This window comes from Odontomachus brunneus, unplaced genomic scaffold (genome assembly GCF_010583005.1).
Source record: "Odontomachus brunneus isolate Ranch 3 - 2012 unplaced genomic scaffold, Obru_v1 Obru_scaffold_030, whole genome shotgun sequence".
Lineage (NCBI taxonomy): Eukaryota > Metazoa > Arthropoda > Insecta > Hymenoptera > Formicidae > Odontomachus > Odontomachus brunneus.
Window position 1 is genome coordinate 2,290,156 of NW_022639480.1, and position 21,466 is coordinate 2,311,621.

Here is a 21,466-nt window from a genome sequence, read left to right on the forward strand (position 1 = left end):
ATGATTGGTCAAATTCTTATTCTTACTTCCTACTTCTTACTGCTTACTTTCAATGTAGACGTCCCTTGAGAAGAATAATCAATTATGGTCAATTTCTTATTCTTACTTCCTAAATAACAAGAAGTAAATAACAAGAAGTAGGAAGTAAGAGTAAGAAATTGACCAACCACAGTCGAATGTGAGAAAAATAATCAACTATGATTGGTCAAATTCTTATTCTTACTTCCTACTTCTTACTGCTTACTTTCAATGTAGACGTCCCTTGAGAAGAATAATCAATTATGGTCAATTTCTTATTCTTACTTCCTACTTCTTACTGCTCACTTCCAGTGTATACGTCCCTTTATAGTCATGCTAATCACTTGGAAGCGTTTATAATAAATCTAACAGATCGCACTTATAATTTAATACGAATTAGTATGACTACTAAGTAGAATTTCGACTAACTGAAATTTTATAGTCACATGTATTTACAATTATATATAATTTATATTTTCTTACAGATTACTGCAACGTGAAACGATATCTTGCTTAGTAATGCAAAAATCATCGATATCGGTCTTGAGAGTATCAAAACATGATATTTTGTGAAGCGCTAATAAATGCAGTTTGTATTTCGCTCCGGAGTCCGTGCGTTCGCACGCGGTGGACCCCGTGGCGCGTTGTTATGATCTAACATGGCGGAATGTAGTGTTGTGGCTGCCTCAGTGTCTATGTCAGTTTCAGAGTGATAATAGCTCAGGGGCAACTGAACGTACGGCGATGCGAGCCGGCGACCGGCCAGCACGATTATTCGCATAAGATCGTCGTGTTCTCACGTGCCAGTAGCGCGGCAGCCAAAGTCCTCGTGCAACTTCTCGTTCGCCGCGGCCGCGGCGACAGCATCGTACACAGAGAGGTGGTGAGAAAGTGCACACACACGGAGGAACGGCCGACGTTCGCCGGGCTATTCGGAGGTATCGCACATCGTGGGGTGGTCGCGTCATCGTGCCTATCGCACACGCCGCAAGTAGTAACCGATACCGATCGTCGCGATTCGCCACACGTGTGAAAGGAGCGCGGGACTACGGTACGTTCGCGATTCTGCGTTTGCTACGTGATTTTCCCGCGCGCTCGTCGTCGTCGAGGGGAAGCGTTTCCTGGCGGCTCGACGTGCACGTTGGGTCAGTTGTGTCGCGCAGCGTCCAGCTTGTGCACGCTCACTTCGGTGAATAGTCGTAGCATCGTGGGAGATCTCTGGAAGCACCGACTCTCGATATCCGTATGACGCTCTCGTTCCATTGTTCACCTGGTTGCTGTTCGTATAACTTGCAACGTAGTAAACTACCGCTCCTTCACGGGACACGATCGCGCATATTCTCCACGTCCCAATCGACATCGTTGTCCATTGAATGGTGTCGTGAGCTAAGTGTATATTATTCATGTAAACATATATATTGTTTGCTATTCGAGACTCCGGCTGGAACCGTTAATCATCTCTTTTGACGCTCCTTCTTTAATTGAGTGCTCGAAAGAAGGTACAGAGTCAGCTAGTGCGTGAGAGAGAGAGAGAGAGAGAGAGAGAAAGAGAAAGAAAGAAAGAGATAAAAAGAGAAAGACGCTTGTGTGTATGTGTGTGTGTGTACTGCGTACGTACAAACAACCCTGTAGCAAAAACGTTCACGTACATCAGCATTTTGTTTATACCATAGTAATAAATAATGCAATAACAAGAAACCTTGATGGGTTGTACTAGAGCGTACAGAGGTTTAACATATCTGGGTTTCTGTGCGTTTGCTAATCCGACAAGCATCTGAATAATTTTATTGCAACGATAAGCACTGAGTGGGCCAAAGATTGAGCAGACCTAGAAAAGGCATGCGGGATAGCTGGTGATAATCTGGGAAGGAGTGCACTAAACTAGTTTTACAATATGACGGATACACGAAGAAGAGTAAAATTATATGCACTTAATGCAGATAGACAATGGGATGATCGTGGAACTGGTCATGTATCATCTTCCTATGTAGATAGATTAAAGGGGATTTCACTGTTGGTAAGAGCAGAAAGTGATGGATCTGTCTTATTGGAGAGTAGAATACAACCTGATACAGCATATCAGAAACAACAGGTAACAATCAAATAGACAATTTTACTAGCGCCACCTAATAGTATAGCTGTAAGTCCATAAGACACAATCATAAGAATCTGTTCCAATGTAATATCTTCTTATTTCTTATGCCTTATATCTTTATGTCAATTAATCAAAACAAAACATAAAATGGGACACAAGAGACTCTTCTTCCTGATTGGTTTATCTTTTTTGTTTTTACAGTAGATCATGGTAAATAGCATGATTATAAGAATATTACATTTTATAACCATCAATTAAATGCTACAGACTTACAGCCATATTGTTACGGCTACTATAGGAGGACATTTGTAGATTTTCTTATACTATACCTCTATTGTATAGATACTTGTAACATACCAAAGTAAATAGATCAGTTTTTGGCATTTTTAATTATTTCTTTATTTTAAAGTATATAAGTAATTTATGTTATAGTAAAGTATATATGTAATTTCTTTATTATAAAGTATTTTTTGGCATGATTATTCAGAGCATTGTTTTTTATTTTTATAAGCACTAATGTGTTAAGTGTATAATTTATATGATATAAAAAATATATAATTAGCACATATGTCTACATATATACATACATATGTGTATGTACATATTGATGTGAGTAAGTAGGTGTATGTGTGCGTGTGCATACTTAAATAAATATTTGTTTGATTTCAGGATACTTTAATAGTATGGTCAGAAGGAGACAATTTTGACTTAGCCTTAAGTTTTCAAGAGAAGGCTGGCTGTGACGAGATATGGGAAAAGATTTGCCAAGTACAAGGCAAGGATCCATCAGTAGAAATCACCCAAGATATCGTAGAGGAGTCCGAAGACGAACGGTTCGATGATATGTCAGATGCAGCACCGCCGATTGAATTACCTCCATGCGAACTTAGCCGATTGGAAGATATTAACGAGCTCATAGAGAATAGTCTAACCTCGCCGATGAGAAAAGAAAAGTTAGCTGTTGCGCTAGAATCTGAAGGTTACATTAAGAAACTCTTAAATCTCTTTCACACATGCGAAGATTTGGAGAATATTGAGGGATTGCATCATCTTTATGATATATTCAAAAATATTTTCTTACTCAATAAGAATGCATTGTTCGAAGTTATGTTCAGCGACGACACGATTTTCGACGTTGTTGGATGTTTAGAGTATGAGCCGAATTTATCTCAGCCAAAGAGGCATAGAGAATACCTTCGACAATTAGCCAGATTTAAGCAAGCAATTCCCATTACAAACGCCGAACTTTTAGCTAAAATCCATCAAACGTACAGAGTTCAGTACATTCAAGATGTAGTGCTGCCAACCCCGAGTGTATTCGAGGATAATATGCTGAGTACACTGAGTAGTTTTATATTTTTCAATAAAGTTGAAATAGTGACTTTGATACAAGACGATGAAAAGTTTCTTACTGAACTTTTTCGTCAGTTGACAGACGAAGCAACGTTAGATAGCAAGAGGCGTGATTTGGTTCTTTTTTTGAAGGAATTTTGTAACTTTTCTCAGAATCTTCAGCCACAAGGAAAAGAGGCGTTTTATAAGACATTAACAGCACTTGGTATACTTCCTGCTTTAGAAATTACCTTGGCAATAAACGATGCGCAGACAAAAACGGCCAGTATAGACATATTGACTTACATTGTGGAATACTCTCCGAGTGTTGTACGAGATTATACGTTACAACAGATAACTAACGCGAATCAGGACCAAATGTTAGTCAACGTAATAGTTGCTCAACTTGTCGGAGACAGCGATCCCGAGTTAGGTGGAGCGGTTCAGTTGGCTGGCGTGTTGCGTTTACTTCTGGACCCGGAGAATATGTTGGCTTCTGTTAACAAAACAGAAAAGACTGATTTCCTAAATTACTTTTACAAGAATAGTATTATTACTCTGATAGCGCCTCTCCTAGCGAACACGATCGGGGAACAGCCCGCGAGAGAGGATTACAGAACAGTACAACTTTTGGGACTGATCCTGGAACTGTTGTCGTTCTGCGTGGAGCATCACACGTATCACATCAAGAATTGCATATTGAACAAAGACCTACTCAGAAGAATATTGGTTTTAATGAAATCAACACACACATTTTTAGTGTTATGCGCGTTAAGGTTTATGAGAAAGATTATAGCTTTGAAGGATGAATTTTATAATAGGTACATAATTAAGGGTAACCTCTTTGCGCCTGTTTTCGATGCATTTGTAAGGAACAACGGCAGATACAATCTCCTAGACTCAGCTATATTGGAGATGTTCGAGTTTATTAAGCTTGTACGTAATAGCTTTAGATTCAAATTTCGAGTTTTTCTTATCATCACATTACTCAATATTACTTTCTTATGCTTTAGGAGGATATAAAGTCACTCTGTTCACATGTCGTCGAGAACTTTTCGAAAGAACTCGAAGCAATTGATTACGTACAAACATTTAAGGCGTTGAAATTAAAATACGAGCAGCATCAGGACAAACTGAAAGATCGTGATAGAGCTGCAATTGAGAGGTACGACGATCCGTTACATCGAAAATCCTTATATATAAAATTCTAGTTCGATATTTTCATCTATTTATTATTCTTTTTTATGAACAACCTATCCTTTTTCTAGTTATGTCTTACAGGATAACTTACATTGTACACACAAATTGAATGCACGTATTAATAGAGACAAGCACGATAATTATATTTCTCTCATTAATTATAAATAAAATTCTTTTATATGCACAGTGTACCGTCAATTCTGCGCAACAGTCGATATCGCAGAGATCAAAGGCAGCTAGATGAGGAAGAGGAACTGTGGTTCAACGAGGAGGAAGAATTCGACGAGGGTGAAGCGGTGGTACCTGCAGCGGCGGCAACAGCCGATCTCGTATCGCCTGCCTCCACCAAAAAACAGTCATCCTCTTCAAATTCTACACTTAATCCCGCGCTTGCAGATTCGAAGAGTCACCAACAACAGCAGCAGCAGCAGCAGTCCGTGTTAAACAACAATACTTCCAACAACAACATTACCTCGCAGCAATCGCAAATCAACAATAGCTCGTCGACAACGAACGAATCACCCATCACTTCGGACGTAACTCCAAATTCGCCCATCGGCACTGTCGAGAAAACAGGGACAGCACTATTCAAAAAGGTAAGAGAAAATTACACGTATCTGAAGTGTTTGGATTGTACAATGTAATTTTTATAGTATGTATCACTCGTGACAAATGGTGTTTAATGGTGTTTAACTGCACCAACGTAAAAGTTGAATTGATCTCACGATTGCTTACGTAACTCTACGAGTTACGATTACATAACTCGCACCAACAAATAATGCTTAATGTTAATCCGTGCGAGTTTTTGTATATTAAGGTCCAGCAATTTAACTTTCAGGGATTAGTCGATTACGAGGGAGATTCGGACGAGGAAGACGAGGACTCGGAATTAAGTCCTTCCCCAAAGCGACAACGATTGTCATAGTAGGCAAACTGGGAAGAATAAGGCCATGGTGATCTTTAAATGCTATTATAATTTCTGACCCTTCTAAATATGTGTAAAAAACGAACAGATCTATCCTTATCAATATTGGAAGTGACACGGATGGAGTTTTCTCTCTAAGGAATGGACACACAACAAGTGCTTTTAAGAAAAAAAAATAATAATATGCGGTGAGCACTCATTCTATTTGTGTTGATTTGTGTATAGTAAACAAGATATAAGTAGGGTCTGAATGAAAATTATAACTTGAATTGTTCGTGAATTCGGTTCGTGTGAGCTGATTGAACACTACCGTACACAAAATGAAAGGATACAAGAATAGCGTACAGACGATTGAATCGACGAGATTATAGTATGTACGAGTTGTAATATGGAATAACAAAACACGTGCATCTCGTCAGTTGAGACGTTTGTATTGTGCTCTTGCATTTGAGTAAATTTCTGTATGACAATTTTGATCCGCATAAACGCGCCGTGTTCGACCGAATTCGCTATAATATTTGAATGTATCGGAAAGAGAATAAGAGAAGAATGGATATTCTTCAATTGAAATGAGTAAACAATGGTTAATGTGGTATTGCAATGTGCAACGCAATATGATGTGACCGTGTGCTATGTAATACATAAGAGAGTAAAAGATATTAAGCGAATCACAGTCCATTCCACTTGTCTGGAAATGCGCGTCACATTAGGATAAACCAATATCACGGATAACCGAGGCGTTCGAGGCAAGAGCGGAGAACGCGAGTAACTTCGAAATGTATAATTTGTATCTTTCTGTATTATTTTCTTTAATACGATGTCGTATTTATTGTAGATCATTGTCATGAAAAAAAACGCAATTCAGGTGTACTTTTGATAATTTTCACGCTCAATTTCCTCGCTCTTTCTACCTCCAACGCCCAAGTATGCATCCGTTTCATTTCAGGAACAGAGTTAATCATGGACTTACTTCGCTCTATGTATAGACTTTGAAAAGGTCTACGGCAAACCTTACTAGTTAAACCTAGTGGCTCTTACAGATACGGCAAGAGATCTAAGCTTAGAGATATACACTATGATAAACTGCACAATCGCAGTTATCTGTGTGTTAGGTCCAGCAAGAAAAAAAACTTAGTACATACGCGATGTAAGATCAGATTTTGAGTGAGGGACTACTTGAAGTACCGCACAAAAGAAAAGCGTGAAAAGGACAACCGAGCGTTTTAATTTTGCCATTCATAAGTTTCTTATCGCTTACTGCGCGATAAAGGGAACCTGTTTTCTTCGAGAAGGTTCATGAAACCTTATGCAGGTCATCAGAAGTAGTATTTAGTTTGTATATATATGTATATTTGTAACGATTGTAAGACATACACACATACACATTCTTGGATTAAGCAGAAACACGCAATTTCTCCATTAAGAATTCGGTCATTTTTGAAATACTTTCAACAGGCTTTTCGGTTGTCAATGTAATTAGTAGTAATTGTACAATAAATATTTGATTTATGTATATTCACCAGTCTGCACTTCATGCCCAATGTTAATCCTTGATGTGTATAAAGTATAACCTGGAATGGATGTATTGTCGATTATTAGGCTTAAAGACACAAAGTTGTTCGTATGAATTATTCACATCTACATGGGCAAAATGGAGCCAGAGATTATAGAAAAACGCTTTGTAAAGAAAAGAAAAAAAAATAATAATAGAGGCACACAATTTAGCTTTGTTGAGACATGTTTATATAATGCGATATATGATTTATATATCAGTTAAAGAGAGAGAAACAACAATGTCACAAGATGCAATATACAAATACTAATTTATGCTTGGCACTAGACTCGTGGACTACTTTACTTTGTAGAAGAATATTTTCTTTAGATACGCACGTACGATTGCTTCATCACAGTTCAAATTTAACTGTGCGATATCATATCAGAGAGATTAAGATCTGTTTATCCGAATCAGCTCCAGAAAAGAGTGTCTACTTCCTTAAACCACTTTTGCAACCTACGAAGCTGTGTAACGACAGTGTAAATCTAACTTTCGCATTTATCGCTATATCATTCATGTAGTACGCTGCCCATCGAATATCTGCAACTGCTTTTACACATTATTTTACGATTGCGTTGACCATGCAGTAAAGTGTTATAAGCTAATGTACAGAATTCCCGACATGCCTAATACCCGAAAGAATTTCCAAGACTGCTTTAGAACTGTAAGTATGTATGCTTGGAATGATGCCGTGGAATACACATACATGTACACATATACATATATATTAACTTATGATACTGAAAGAGAATTTAGAAGTTAATTCAGCCATCGAGATGAGCAAACTGTGAATAAAGTCTTAAGTAGGCAAATTCGCTGGAGCTGAGTGATACGTGTACATAAAATGTTGTGCAACCTGGACAGATCACGGGGAAGATAAAGAGAAAAATGAGAATGTAACAAAGGCTAATATTAATTAGTTAAGTAAGATGATGAGTAATGTTGTTCTTCTTCATGTGTTTTACACTATATCTACGATTTATTCGATAATAAAGAACAAATATTAAGCCTAGAATGCTACATTGGGTGCAAAGAATGTATGTAAAAAGAATAAAAAAAGAAAGAAAAAGAAGGAGCAAATGAATTAATATCTAAGTGATATTAGAGAGTAAAGATATGGTCACGTGCTATTTAAATTGCGATATTTAATGCATATATACATTCGTACATACAGAGTGTTTTAGACTAAGTTCTTTTCGTTCATTTTATCATTGACGACACATTATCGCGTTACATACAACATACACGCGTCTTCTCATCTCAAATTTTATATTAAATAATATCTATATTAAGAATATTAACAAGATGTGGTATGTATTGTACCAAATTCTGAAAAAGAATAACGCAATAAGCCAAATATATTCTGCAATTCGAATTTTTAGCACTAAATAAATTAAAAATGTATTTAATTTACAAATAGATAAAAAAATTGATACATCTTGCATCTATTGGCTGCCATGAAGACACGGTTTTATCACGTGCTTCCTGTTAAAAATATAACATTTGATATAATATTTCATGCATAATATAACAATCAGTCTAAAACATTCTGCCTCAAAACCGTCGCTAAGATCGCAAGCATACTTTTTTCAACCGTCACATCGATGTAATATTAAAGGAAAAAAATGGATTTGCACACATTGTACAATATCACGTGCTAATAATAATAGTATGCGTTTTAATTATGTAATGACAGAATAAGAAACTTATTCTTTGAGAGTATATAGTATATATATATATATACATAGGCATATATAGAGATATATATATATATACATATACACACAGAAAAAGAGACTTTTTTATATGAGAATGCTATTCGTGAATTCTGTGAATTAAGAGCAAGCATGAAAATATACAATTTTGTGTGTATTATGATAATAAGTGGATGAATTGAGAAACAATATTTTGCATTTTATTCTACTGGTGAATGAAAGATCAATCTGACAACAGGACTGACACCTATATACAGGATTCATAGCACAAAACAAGCAACTACTGTAAAAAAGTTGCTTAACTTTTACGAGTTTTTTGTCCAACATTACGTACTATTGAATTTTAGCTGTAATTAATTAGTGAATGATTAACTATGAATTAGTTAGCTAGTAATTAGTTGTAATCAATTAACAAGCCAGTCAATCCTAAATTTGTTCTAGTTGTTGTGGTATGTTAAACAACTAGAAGATTGATTTTCCGAGCAACACATCCGAGAAAAATTTAAGTTTATATTATGAAATTGATATCATAACACACATAGTTAAATACTGCGTAACTAGGACTGAAATCTACTTGATGTACTTCGAAGAAGTGGCTATTGATTTCCTTCATTCTGTATAGCGATATGCACGTGTTAGTAACTAATTAAATAATAATCACAAATTAAAGATTTATACATAAACGTACTTATTGCTGGTATTATGCTATGAATCCATCTCATCCGTTAGAAAATAGACTGCCAAGAAGTGAGAATGATAAATGTGTGTTACACAGAAATACTGGTGTGTTGTAGAGAAGTGCGAAGAGTATTTAATTAAATAAAATCTAAAATTAGATGAATATATTTGGGTCAATGACAGAAGTTTCAACCTACCTTAAACGTTTCACTTTCTGAGTTTCTATCAGACGCGAATATAACACTACGTCGCGTTTAGTCGCGATCAATGCGATTTATTAATCTGATCTATTTAATTGCAAATTTCCATGCATTATTTTATGTTTATTTGTTCATACATTTAATAGGATTATGCGCACGATGAATTATTACTAAATATCTTATGATTACAAAACATACTTTTACGCAAGGATGTTGCAATGAGGAGACACTTTTTGAAAACCCAGTACTTTCCTTTTATTAAATGCAATTTCAAATTGTATGCAACTTTGAAATTGCAGATATCGAATAAGAAACAATGATAGTATACGAGCGGATATACCTTAGTTTTATGTTTCCTATTCTCTTATAATATAATTGTTCAGAAATAAAGATATTTTTCAAGCAACGAGGTAAATATTGAAAAGATTTGTAGCTTTTCGCATGTTGCACACTTCCCGAAAGAGAAAAGGAGAAGAAGACTAAAAACGTTATCTCTACGTGTTATAATTGCGCAATTTAAAACTTGTATCTGTGATTAGTATTACGAATCGTCGTGCGTAAGATTGAATTTACTTATGTACAACTTCAGCTTTCAGTCGGGCGGCGAGAGCCCTTCGTACTTGAAGTAACGACGGATCTACCGCTTGAGCTGCTTCCAGTTCTTGACCTTTCATGGTTGCTTCGGCCACCACTCTGGCCGAACTTGGTCGAGTTTTATTCATTTCTAATTGCTGACTCCTAGCTTCCTTCTTCAAAGCTACGAGTTTGTCTCGTCTAGCTTTCAAATAATCTTGTCTCTTTTTAATATCCTCCGCGTTCATCTGCAATTATATCCATGTTGCAATGTATATTTTTTAATTCAAATATTGTACATTATCAATTTTAAATGTCTGCTCGTCTGTATAAATATTGCACGTCGTAAATATTTTAGTATCACATGGATGCAAGTAAATTAAGACATACCCCATTGGATTCTTCGTTGGATTCTTTTTTTGGAGTCGGTATCGGATTAAGCGGCTCGAATCTCCTCATTGGACGGAATTTCTCCACTGGCTCTTTTTCACGAGAAGCACACTCGATCTCCTCTGTTGATTCGTCGTCTGAAGCGTTCCTGGAAGCATCTTGTGACTTCCTTAATGCTTCCTCTAACAGTGCTCTTTCATTATAATATTCGGCAGCCAAACGCTCGTGTTCAGCAACGAATAACGTTTCCGGAGATATGCCGGGTTCTTCTTTGCTCTGATCTATTAAAACGTGTTTACTGCACATATAAAAAAAATATAAGAAGATTACAAATTTTGTAAGAAATAACTAATCCTAAGAATTAACTGATTAGATATGCTTCATCTATTTTTACTGTATGACTTCAAATATTTCTCGATTCTTTATTTAAATTACTCTATATGAATGATAAAACATACTGTATTAAGTCTTCCATGACCAATTCATCATCATGCAAGCCATCCGTCTCGTATACGAAGGAGGCGGGTGTAAGACCATACTTTTGTTCGATCATATTTAGCGCCTGCAATTGAAGCTCCAAGTTCTTCTGTATCATCATTCTTTTGAATATCTCATATTCGTTCGCAGCCCATATTTGTTCGAACAGATTCTGTAAAATGTAAAGCGCAAAAACGCATGTTACAACTGAAGAAGAAAGAGATTGCATTAAGTGCAATGTAAAGGCAAGTTGTGTAATGATCTTGAAGTATTATTGCTACAGTTTTTTTGTTTTCATCATTGAATATTGTGCGATTTTCTTAATTTTATCGAAACAAATTCGAGACGAATATACTTTGCAAAAGATTATAGACATTCATTTGTGAGAGTATTTGATGATAATCATACTTGTTGAAATTGTATGGGAATTTTTGTGTTTTTGTTAACGGAGCATGCATGCTCGAATTGTTCCGGCGTGATACTCATATCTTCCATGAAGCATCCTAACAACAGGTCAACTAAATTTTTATACTCCTGGTATATCTTCCGATACTCCTCGCAATCTTCAGTATTCGCCTCGAAAACTGCAACATATTGAACAGATAATTATTACTTTCTGCTGTAATACAAATTCAATATTTATTACAAGTGATATTCCGCGTGAGATTTTTTTATTTTAATATTGAACAAATAAATAATAATTGAGAAATTCCGATGCGAAAAGTTTTTCCACGAGTTTCATTGAAAGGTGACGACATTTCCGACAATGCTGTACGAACCAAGGGATTTCTCTTCGATGAAGGTCATCAGAGGCGAAGACCAAATAGGACCTTGCAGAAATCCAATCAAAGAATCGAACACCCAGGCACTGTCATCTTTGTCATTCATTTCGATAAAGTGGCTTTTAATGTGGCCAGCGATATCGCGAATCCGCACTTACGTTGAGCGTTTCTTCTACGATTTGGCCGGACTTCTCTTAGCTAAGTTGTAGTCATAGTTACGATGGACAAAACATGCAGCATTGGAGTAGACCCGCGCCGATATTATTCATTCGGATCGATGCTCGTTATCGCGGATGTTTTCAATTACATATTGAAGCGAGATTGTACAACAGGATACTCCGATATCTGTTTTGACAAATGTTGAGCTGTGTGTAACCAAGTATCTGTAACAAACAAAGCATCCATTCAACGACTGTCCTGTAAAATATAAAGCATTATATGCACACCAATACTTCGTATAATTTTGAAGTACATTGAAATGCAATGCATTTTAAAATACAATTTAACCAAGCATGACAAAGCAATCTTTATTAGACGGATACCGTTTGCACAAAATCTAAATTCGAATTATAGTTGGAGATTATCCATCATTTTATCAATGTACTGTGTTTCGCAATATTTATAAAGTAAAGAAAGAACGAGGAAAAATAAAACATACTTGAAAGAAATTGTTATAAAGAGAACTTACGCAAAATATATTACGCGCGAATAAGTCGATAATAAAATTTCACAAGTCTCAAAACTCCGCGTTCTTTGTATCGTTCAAGGCAGGAACACGTTGCAAAAGCTAAATACAAAATAATTATAATACACGAAAACCGTTGTCGCAATATTCAAACATTGGCGCGCAAACGAGGGCGACACGTGTCGCTCTCTGGACACGACGCTCTCTCGACCGATCCGTGCGCTAGAGACTTTCCAAGTCACTGAACAAGGAGCTCATAGGGAAACGCTGGTATGCGCGGCGAGAACCGGCAGCGCCAATCGCAACGGGCGCGAAAGCGCGGATTCGCCAGCGTCCGCCGCAGCGGCGGCAGAGTCAACATCCGGCGACGCAGAGATGCGCACGTTTCTTCGGCGTTCGCCGAGGGAAGAAGGACGCCGCGATCGCGATTTCGGGACATGAAAGTGAGATGAATGGTCGCGACACGAGGACGTGGGTCTGAGGAGCGCTGGGTTTCCGGGCACGTACACTTCGCGAGGGCGATTCGAAATCGGTTTACCTTCGTGCCCTCGTCCTCGTTATTGTCTCCCGCTGTTGACGCGTCTGATCGTTGTAGAGGACGACGAAGTGCTGGTCGCTCGCGATTGCCGTCGCACTCGTCGTTCCGACGGACTCGCCGCAGCTGAGTCGCGCCGGTGCGTCGCATCGTCGTGCACTACGTGCTTTTTGTGAGTGCCGTTGTCGTCGTTGTTGCTCCTGTTATTGCTGCTGCGTGTCGCGAGAACAACGACGCGAGTAGCTGTTCTATTTCTCTCACGCACACACACTCTCTCGTCGCGTCGTAGGAACGCGTTATTCGCTGTAAGACCGTCCGTCTTCCGCGCTCCGGTCCAAACGATAATAACAGGCAGCCGTCGTCACTCGACGTCGCAGTGTGCATCTTGTATCCTGATCGGATAATCTCATTATCTCAAAGTGAGGAGAGATCCTGCTCCCCCTCGAGCCCGTAGATTCCGACGGATTCGCCGGAATAGTCTCGCGCCCGTAGCGGCGGGCCGGTCTCTTTCCCCGTCGCCTCCCCCCACTTCCCCCCGTCGACCCGGCGAAGCTAGACTCGTCGTACGACGACGACAAACACGGCGTGGACACACCGAGGAACACGAGGTACATCGAGCACACGTTACAGTGTGCACTGTACACATCTCTCTCCCTTCCCGCACGGGCGACTGAAATTGAGAAAAAAGGCGGATACAAGGAAGGGGAGAAAAAAGCGTCCCGCGAAAGGGACGGACGTCCGTGTAGCTTGTGAGATAGAAAGAGAGGGGCGGAAGAAACGAGAGAACTCGTGTGGACGACGTGCCGGTAATGTACGTCGTTGTCCTGTGGGGCTCTCCTGTATCCGCCTATACAATTTCTTGTCTCTGTCGCACGGGTGTATGTGTGTGTGTGTGTGTGTGTGTGTGTGTGTGTGTGTGGGGCTAGACAGGCGTTCTCCTCGAGCCTCCGCGAAAGGGACAGAGCGAGAGAAAGAGGGAGAGAAGGAGAGAGAGAAGATCAAATTCGCGTGCTCTCGCGTGCTGCTCCGCCACCGGGGAGAAATCAATCTTTGCGCGCGTTGCGTTCGCTCCGGAATGTCGTGCACGAGGAAAACAACGCGACGACGTTGACAACGTCTCTGCGGGCCGGGCGACTTTCAGCCGGACGCATTTTTTCGCGCCTTCTCCGCAGACTGTCACGTAATACGTTCCTGGGCCGTTCACGGGACCCGTGTACGTATCGCTCGTCTCCTTCTTCGACACGACGATGCGCGATATTCTCCCTCGTCAGCGGGCACCTCGCGCGACATCGCTGTTTAAAAATACAACGCGTAGATATCGAGTGACGAGATTATTTATCCGGCGGCGATCAAATCCGCGCGATGTTTATGTTCCCGCGGGGAGGGAGGGAGGGAGTGGAGGAGTCGTTGCGAGTTAATCGAAATTCTTTGCTTTGTTTTGCGGCACTACCTTGTTAAGCGTTAATATAACGTGATAAGCGGTCACAGTGAAATTGTTCAACGGTGCATCATCGATTTGCACCGCGTTTTCGTGGCTGGTCCGTACAATTGTCAAAATCGTTAATTACAACTCCACTCCTTTTCGCGAAAAGAAAGGAGGAAACGACGTTATTTGTTTACTCGGTTTGTTGTTTCACATGTGACTTTCATAAATAAGCAAGATGCATTTTCTCAATCACTGCATTCTTTTTTGTAATTGAATCACAAAGGTCTTTGTGTTGCAACACAGAACAGCATTGTAAAGTGTATAAAAAATATTTTTTGTGGGAATATCTTACAGGTGTCAATTGAATCAAAGTTAACATGTGTGCTCTGTATGCTTCTATCAGTATATTCATAACTCATTGTTTCTTCGAAACATATACTTGCTATTTTATTTATCTGTTGTTTGTGGCAACTAATAACTTGAAGAAATATATGTATAATAGTGTACACGCATTTGTTGTCACAGAATCATGTCATCAGGAGCAGGATCTAGTGGAACTGGACGAGGACGCGGTTCTTCCTTGGCAGACAATAAACCAGAAAGCAAAGAAGCCAAGCCAAATCCAAAGATGTCGAAAGCTTTAGGGACTTCTGCTAAAAGGTAATGTGATATACTTGCCTTGCAATATATAGTGTTTGCGTAATATATAATTATATTAATGTTAAACATTTATTTGTGAACATTAAACTTATTTAATACTTTTTTAAATTTTAATACTTTAGGATACAAAAGGAATTGGCAGAAATTACACTAGATCCACCTCCCAATTGCAGGTTTGTCATCACATCAATATCTTTCAAACAGTGCTTTAGGATTATACAATCAGTAATTTTGATTATTAAAGAATATTAATATCTTATGAAAATATATAATATGTATATAGAGAGAACAGTATGTGTGACGAAATAAATTATATTTTACAGTGCAGGACCGAAAGGTGATAACTTGTATGAGTGGGTCTCTACTATATTAGGTCCACCGGGTTCAGTTTACGAGGGTGGTGTGTTTTTTCTTGATATACATTTTTCACCAGAATATCCCTTTAAACCTCCTAAGGTAAGGTCATTTTGTGAATTTGATATCACATGTTTGAAAAAATGAAAAACATGTTTGAAAACATGAAAAAAATTACAAAATGCAGACATTTATTAAGTTTAACGTTTCTATATTGCTTTGTTTTATATAATGTGCAATTTAAGAAAAAATACGATAATATCAAATCTGACATTTAAAGATCGAGATATTGATATTTTTACAAGTGTCTCTTGAAATATCATCCACTTTATTCTTGATAAATTTCTGTATGTTTGAAGATATTATTTAGAAAAAAAATTAAGGCATTTGTAAATTATCTTATGTACTCGTAAACTTGATACGAAAATACACTGTTATGCATGCATGTTCGTGAACAAATAAGATACATAAATAAAGTTGTATCTTTTTTTTTTATAGGTTACATTCCGAACACGTATCTACCATTGCAATATAAATAGTCAAGGAGTTATTTGCTTGGATATATTGAAGGATAATTGGTCTCCCGCACTGACGATCTCGAAAGTTTTATTGTCAATATGTTCCCTCTTAACAGACTGCAACCCAGGTGAATGTACTACTTATGATAATATATTTGAACTCAATGCATGATATGTACATAAATGCGCATTTCACACACAACAATGCTTATTTATAATTGTTTCCATTATCATTTGCAAGATTAGATTTCACGGATACTGTATTTTTTCGTATGCACACATATTATCCGGATCTTATGTAACTTTGTGCCTTTACAGCTGATCCATTGGTGGGCAGTATAGCCACGCAATATCTACAAAATAGAGAAGAACACGACCGCATAGCACGGCTTTGGACCAAGCGTTATGCCACATGAGCATATTCTTATCTTCGTATTAAAACTCCTATTAGTCTCATGCCAAGTTACGATCCACTGCTGCTCTCATACGATTTGTCTCATATACATAGCCTGTATACATCTCTATCTATGATCACCATTGATCGGCTAAAAAGAAACACAAATGAGCACACAAAGACTGTTTGAGATCAGCTCAAACAATAGATTGTGATGTGCTTTTATGTTGAGTATGTAACTGTGCCTAAGACGAATGAATGTGCGTGTAACTGTGTTCAAAACAGTGCGTTAGGGCATGACGAGACCAGGAGTTTTTTTCACTTAAAAGTTACGATGAGATAGTATTTAAATGGATCGTATTGTGTATCAACAATACTACCCAAATGCTGCTAATGTTTCTAGAATAGGTGGTAACATGAACAATATTGATAATCTAAATTGTAAGTAACTGATAGTATATATATATAGGCGTTAAGATAATGAACATAGAGGCCCGTTTTTCCATAATTGAACTCCCATATTTTTGTATTGAATTGTCTTAAATTTAAATTATTATGTTCATACACGTATCTTGTGCCCGAGCTGTAGACTAGCAATATGTAACTATAATTTAACTGATACAAAACCTACCGCATATACGCTTTTGTGTTCATAATACGATTGTGAAAATTTCACTGCGTGGATACTCGATACTTGCGTCAACGGACGCAATGTGACTGTCTGGGCCCATCCGGGAAAAATATATTGTAATTGTAAATAAATATTATTTCCTGTACATTCAGGCTGGTGAAACATTCGAGAAACTTGTAACTTTAACCTGAATTTATATTCTGTCTACATATATATAGTATATACATGTGTGTGTGTGTGTATGTATAAATTGAAACGTCATTAGCGATTGCACCAATAGAGCCCCAAATCACTGATTCTGATTAGTGAATTTCTCGTATCTCTTTTTACATCGTATATACATATTTAGTTTTAATTCATGATGTAGATAGCAAAAAAATAAATCATCAATGGCTGACGCGCTGAGGGCGATGTTGGTGCAATCTACGCGTTTTCAGACCTTCTGCATTATTTAATTGTAAACCTTAGAGAGAGAATACTTACATATCAATTTTGTTGCATATTCGAGACTCAAGAGTCCCAGCGTACTGAATATCTTCATTGTCTCTCATAAAACGGACGTGTGTCGTACGTCTTGTATGATTCTTCTGTGGTTCTTTTATATCGCGTGACAGTTACGAGCAAGGTGAGCGAAATCACTTTGTACATATCTGTTTTAAAACGTAGGTCGCTTAGAAATATCGGCTAAGTGTAATTATAGTTTATGTGAAAATAGCGAAGCGCTATGATGAGAACTTCGCTTGACGACCATCGATATTGTACAGTTTATTGTGTAAAGAGTAAGGCGATGCTTTACATCTTTTCTTTCATCCTAAATTCGTGAGATGTAAATATCGCGTGAGAATGCGCGGCTCGCGTAAGTTCCTATAACGGAAAATTAAATATTCCTGGATTCTTTTTTTTGTTCAATTTAGTCGGCGAAATTTGGTTCTTCGTATTCCATGAGTCGGTATGCAGTTTCAACTTTGCGAATCAGAGTTATATATTAAATCTCTTGTCTCAAGATTGTAAATAGATTATTATACATAATTGCATATACACGATGCCCATGCGCATCCAAAAATTACCAGAACATTAAGGAAACATAATGGATCTCGTTATTTCTAAATGTCGTGTATACATTAGATAAACATAGTCACGCCGAAAACGAGAGTACGCTCTGTTGAGCTCGATCGTTAGATCACGAGGCACTGCGCTCTCTTGTAAAAAAAGAAAAAAAAAGAAAAAAGGATGAAAAGAGAAAAAGCCATTGTCACATTTATCCACTCGGCTCGGATCATCTAAAATTGCAGTAAGCACGCTGGGTTGTATCACACCGTTAATCCGTGAACGCTCTTTAATTCGCGTGTATAAAATAAAATGTGAACGTCGAAAATGAGACAAGTGTATAAGATCGACCTTATATATTGGTAAATAACGATCTTTTAATTAACGATATAACAAATGAAATATACAATTTATTATATGCTAATACTCGTTATTTATTACTCTCACCTTGTTCCTAATTTTTTATGGCAAACGTATCTTGCGCAAATTTTGTAGTATTAATGTTATGACGCGTTAGCATTCAGATGTAAAATTAACAGTAAGAGATAGACAGGTAAGTTTGCAAAGGATGGGATCTTTTGAAATAAAAACAACGCCATTATTCGGTGTCATTAAGTTTATTAGTATACATAAAAGCTAGATGAATACGTGCTAAAGACATGTTGGCTCCTAAAATGCCGTAAATCAGTTGCATTACAACAACGAAATTACCTTTGTGTGTGTATATGCGTGTCACACTTGAACGATATTCCGACTAATAATTCACGTTTATAGTAAAAATAATACGTAAGCAGCCAAAATAGAATTTAGTACAATCATTTATGTGGGTGTATATATATATATATATATATATATATATATATATATATATTATATATATATTATATATATATATATTGTATGTAAAATACCAATGTTAGTTAATACTGATTACAATAATCTTCGTCAGTCTTTTGCGTTGTCTAGTAATTAATACATACAGAGCTCTAAAATTGTCACTCAAGGTCTCTGACAAACGAATGATTTATACAATCAAAAAGAAGCAAACTTTGGACATGTGCTAGTTTCGGAGCTACACCTTTTGCGTGCGATCACGCATAGAGACAGTATATCATTGAAATATGCTCATCTAATCTCTATCAACTTATAACATAAACTACTATGTTAGGCACACTTTAATATTTACTTATATCTCGTAGCTATCTGCTTCTGCAATTATAAGTTATCCTACGGACGTTCACGTTTGTTTCTGAGATCTTGTGCATTTGCCACTTGTATGTGATACTTGTATCCTGTTTGCGTATGTATGTGTGTCGGTATTATGCCGATGGTAAATTTAAATTATATATTTCAACACATTCATTGTAAAATAGCAAATATATCGATACTATTTGTTTTTACATACAGAATCTTGCGTAACAATTATGTTCATCATATTTTTTTCCAGACATAAATACTCTAACAACATTTAGTGAATGCCCAACAGCGAGAGGAGGGAAAAGGCGAGGAAATATTAGAATTTTTCATGCACTGGATACACAAGACTACAGAAACTTATAACGCAATTCGCGTATCATAGTACTTCAATTCGTGAAATCGACAAGACGCAGTGAAATTTCTGAATTGCATCTTTCATTTGTTATACGTGAATCCAAAAGAAATATCATTCATATCTCTAGTATAATTACATAAATGCATGTAATAGTATTTCGTCGCTTTCCAATCAGTGTTGATTCGTATTACATTCCCAGAAATTGTTTCTCCTTCACATGGAAGCAAGAACGAAAATAAGCAGTAATACGTTATTATATAATACAGTTTGACGTTTATTCAATTCCTTTTCCAATATTACGGCGACCTCTTAACATTAAGAAAAAGAATCCTAAGAATGAAACTCACGAAATGTCTTTTCACAATTTCGTAGTATTGCATAATCGTTCTCAATCAGTCATTTATTTCAGAAGTAACTCGTTATATACTCAATAAAAAATAATCTTGATCTTCTTGCTTTGGTCCCAAATACAAACTCAGCGTTAAACATGCACACCATTTTTGTGGCAACAGACTGTCAGTAGCAGTACAGTACAATGAAGCACAAGAGGATCAATATCAGAGTTCACTGACATTACAAACTAAATTATTGACAGGCTAGAGCTAGCTTCCATTCGATACTCCATCATATGAACTCGAGCTAGAGACGCCGAATTATACTAATTTTGTTACACCATCAGTACATAATGTACAGAATTTCTGTTGTGCACATTCGATATACACTCTATATATACACACGTATATGCATATATTTCACGGGGCACCGTCGATTACGAATAAGAGTACATTGTCTTCCTTTCTTTTCTCGCATTGTATAACACGAAAAAATCATTACAAATTTAAATCACGAGATTACTACAACATTGTATATATTTTAAGTATTAGAGATTGTGTTCTGTTGATGAGGAGGCATGAAAGTAAACGCCGAGACTGCATATCGAGTACGATTTACGTAATACAAACTATGTATTTTTATGATAGTATTAAATTATCAGAACACAAGTTTATCTGTGTAATTAAACGCTACACATATTTTCTTTATTCTGCACTCCGAGGAAGATTATGCAGAAACAGCTCGTCATTGTTTTTCTTTCTTTTTTAAGTATGACGAAAAATTAAGAGGAATGATGGTTATACGTTGGAACACTATCTCCTATAATGATAAATACAGATCGTATATAATGCGCAAAAGATCATTACCAAAACTCTTCATGTACAAACATATGTAAAAAGAATATATCTGTCAGACATTGTATCATGGCACATTGTTTAACAGGCACTATTTCGTGTCGTACATGTGCCGAAATTGATCAACGTTCTATCAGGAAATTCTTCATCAATGGAATCGTATACGATTTCAACTAGTTTGTTATCCTTTTTCCTTTTTTGTTTCTTATGGCAAGTAGTGATACATACTTTTGGCAGATATTGGCAGTAATTTGATATTAAATTTGATAAGAAATATTAGTATTCAATGTGTGTCCCTCTTTTTATTTTTTTTTATCTTTTATGTATATAAGAAACAAGCGTATAATTGCCAATTCGCGTGTTTTCTTTGTGAGTATGTAATTTCATACAAATTACACACCAAGACATGACTAACTTAAGTTATCACTGTACACACTAAATACTTGTGACATCATTCCTCTTTGAATGAATATATATATATATATATATATATATATATATATATATATATATATATTATATATATATGTATGTTTG

At 36.9% G+C, this 21,466-nt stretch overlaps 4 protein-coding genes across 9 annotated transcripts in view; 2 read left to right on the forward strand and 2 right to left on the reverse strand.

The window, feature by feature from the left end:
* Positions 1-656: 656 nt before the first annotated feature.
* Positions 657-9,527, forward strand: LOC116843114 (serine/threonine-protein phosphatase 4 regulatory subunit 3). The gene is made up of 5 exons (XM_032813206.1): positions 657-2,110; positions 2,783-4,381; positions 4,459-4,610; positions 4,833-5,241; positions 5,484-9,527. The coding sequence occupies exons 1-5, from the start codon at positions 1,913-1,915 to the stop codon at positions 5,568-5,570; spliced, it is 2,445 nt and encodes an 814-aa protein (XP_032669097.1). The 5' UTR covers positions 657-1,912; the 3' UTR covers positions 5,571-9,527.
* Positions 9,528-9,820: 293 nt separating this feature from the next.
* LOC116843115 (cilia- and flagella-associated protein 36) lies at positions 9,821-13,305 on the reverse strand. 3 transcript variants are annotated; one of them, XM_032813209.1, is made up of 6 exons: positions 13,164-13,305; positions 12,099-12,323; positions 11,567-11,742; positions 11,140-11,330; positions 10,682-10,979; positions 9,821-10,539 (listed from the first exon to the last, which is right to left on the reverse strand). In XM_032813209.1, exons 3-6 carry the CDS (start codon positions 11,651-11,653, stop codon positions 10,288-10,290), a joined length of 828 nt encoding a protein of 275 aa, XP_032669100.1. In that variant the 5' UTR covers positions 11,654-11,742; positions 12,099-12,323; positions 13,164-13,305; the 3' UTR covers positions 9,821-10,287. The 3 variants fall into 3 exon arrangements, with proteins under 3 accessions (XP_032669100.1, XP_032669098.1, XP_032669099.1); XM_032813207.1 differs by having other exon boundaries at positions 11,938-12,323; XM_032813208.1 differs by lacking the exon at positions 13,164-13,305 and adding an exon at positions 12,629-12,774 and having other exon boundaries at positions 11,938-12,323.
* Positions 12,759-21,466, reverse strand: part of LOC116843117 (CD63 antigen-like) — a 15,653-nt gene continuing 6,945 nt past the window's right edge. Inside the window, exon 6 of the mRNA XM_032813212.1 lies at positions 12,759-12,830. Coding sequence (XP_032669103.1) covers positions 12,774-12,830 — 57 coding nt within the window. The 3' untranslated portion in view covers positions 12,759-12,773. The remainder of the gene's footprint in view (positions 12,831-21,466) is intronic.
* On the forward strand, positions 12,949-18,382 carry LOC116843120 (ubiquitin-conjugating enzyme E2-24 kDa). Of its 4 annotated transcripts, none has more exons than XM_032813216.1 (6): positions 12,949-13,068; positions 15,112-15,246; positions 15,369-15,419; positions 15,570-15,702; positions 16,099-16,246; positions 16,437-18,382. In XM_032813216.1, exons 2-6 carry the CDS (start codon positions 15,116-15,118, stop codon positions 16,532-16,534), a joined length of 561 nt encoding a protein of 186 aa, XP_032669107.1. In that variant the 5' UTR covers positions 12,949-13,068; positions 15,112-15,115; the 3' UTR covers positions 16,535-18,382. The 4 variants fall into 4 exon arrangements, with proteins under 4 accessions (XP_032669107.1, XP_032669105.1, XP_032669109.1 ...); XM_032813214.1 differs by lacking the exon at positions 12,949-13,068 and adding an exon at positions 13,405-13,768 and having other exon boundaries at positions 16,437-18,354; XM_032813218.1 differs by lacking the exon at positions 12,949-13,068 and adding an exon at positions 14,556-14,698.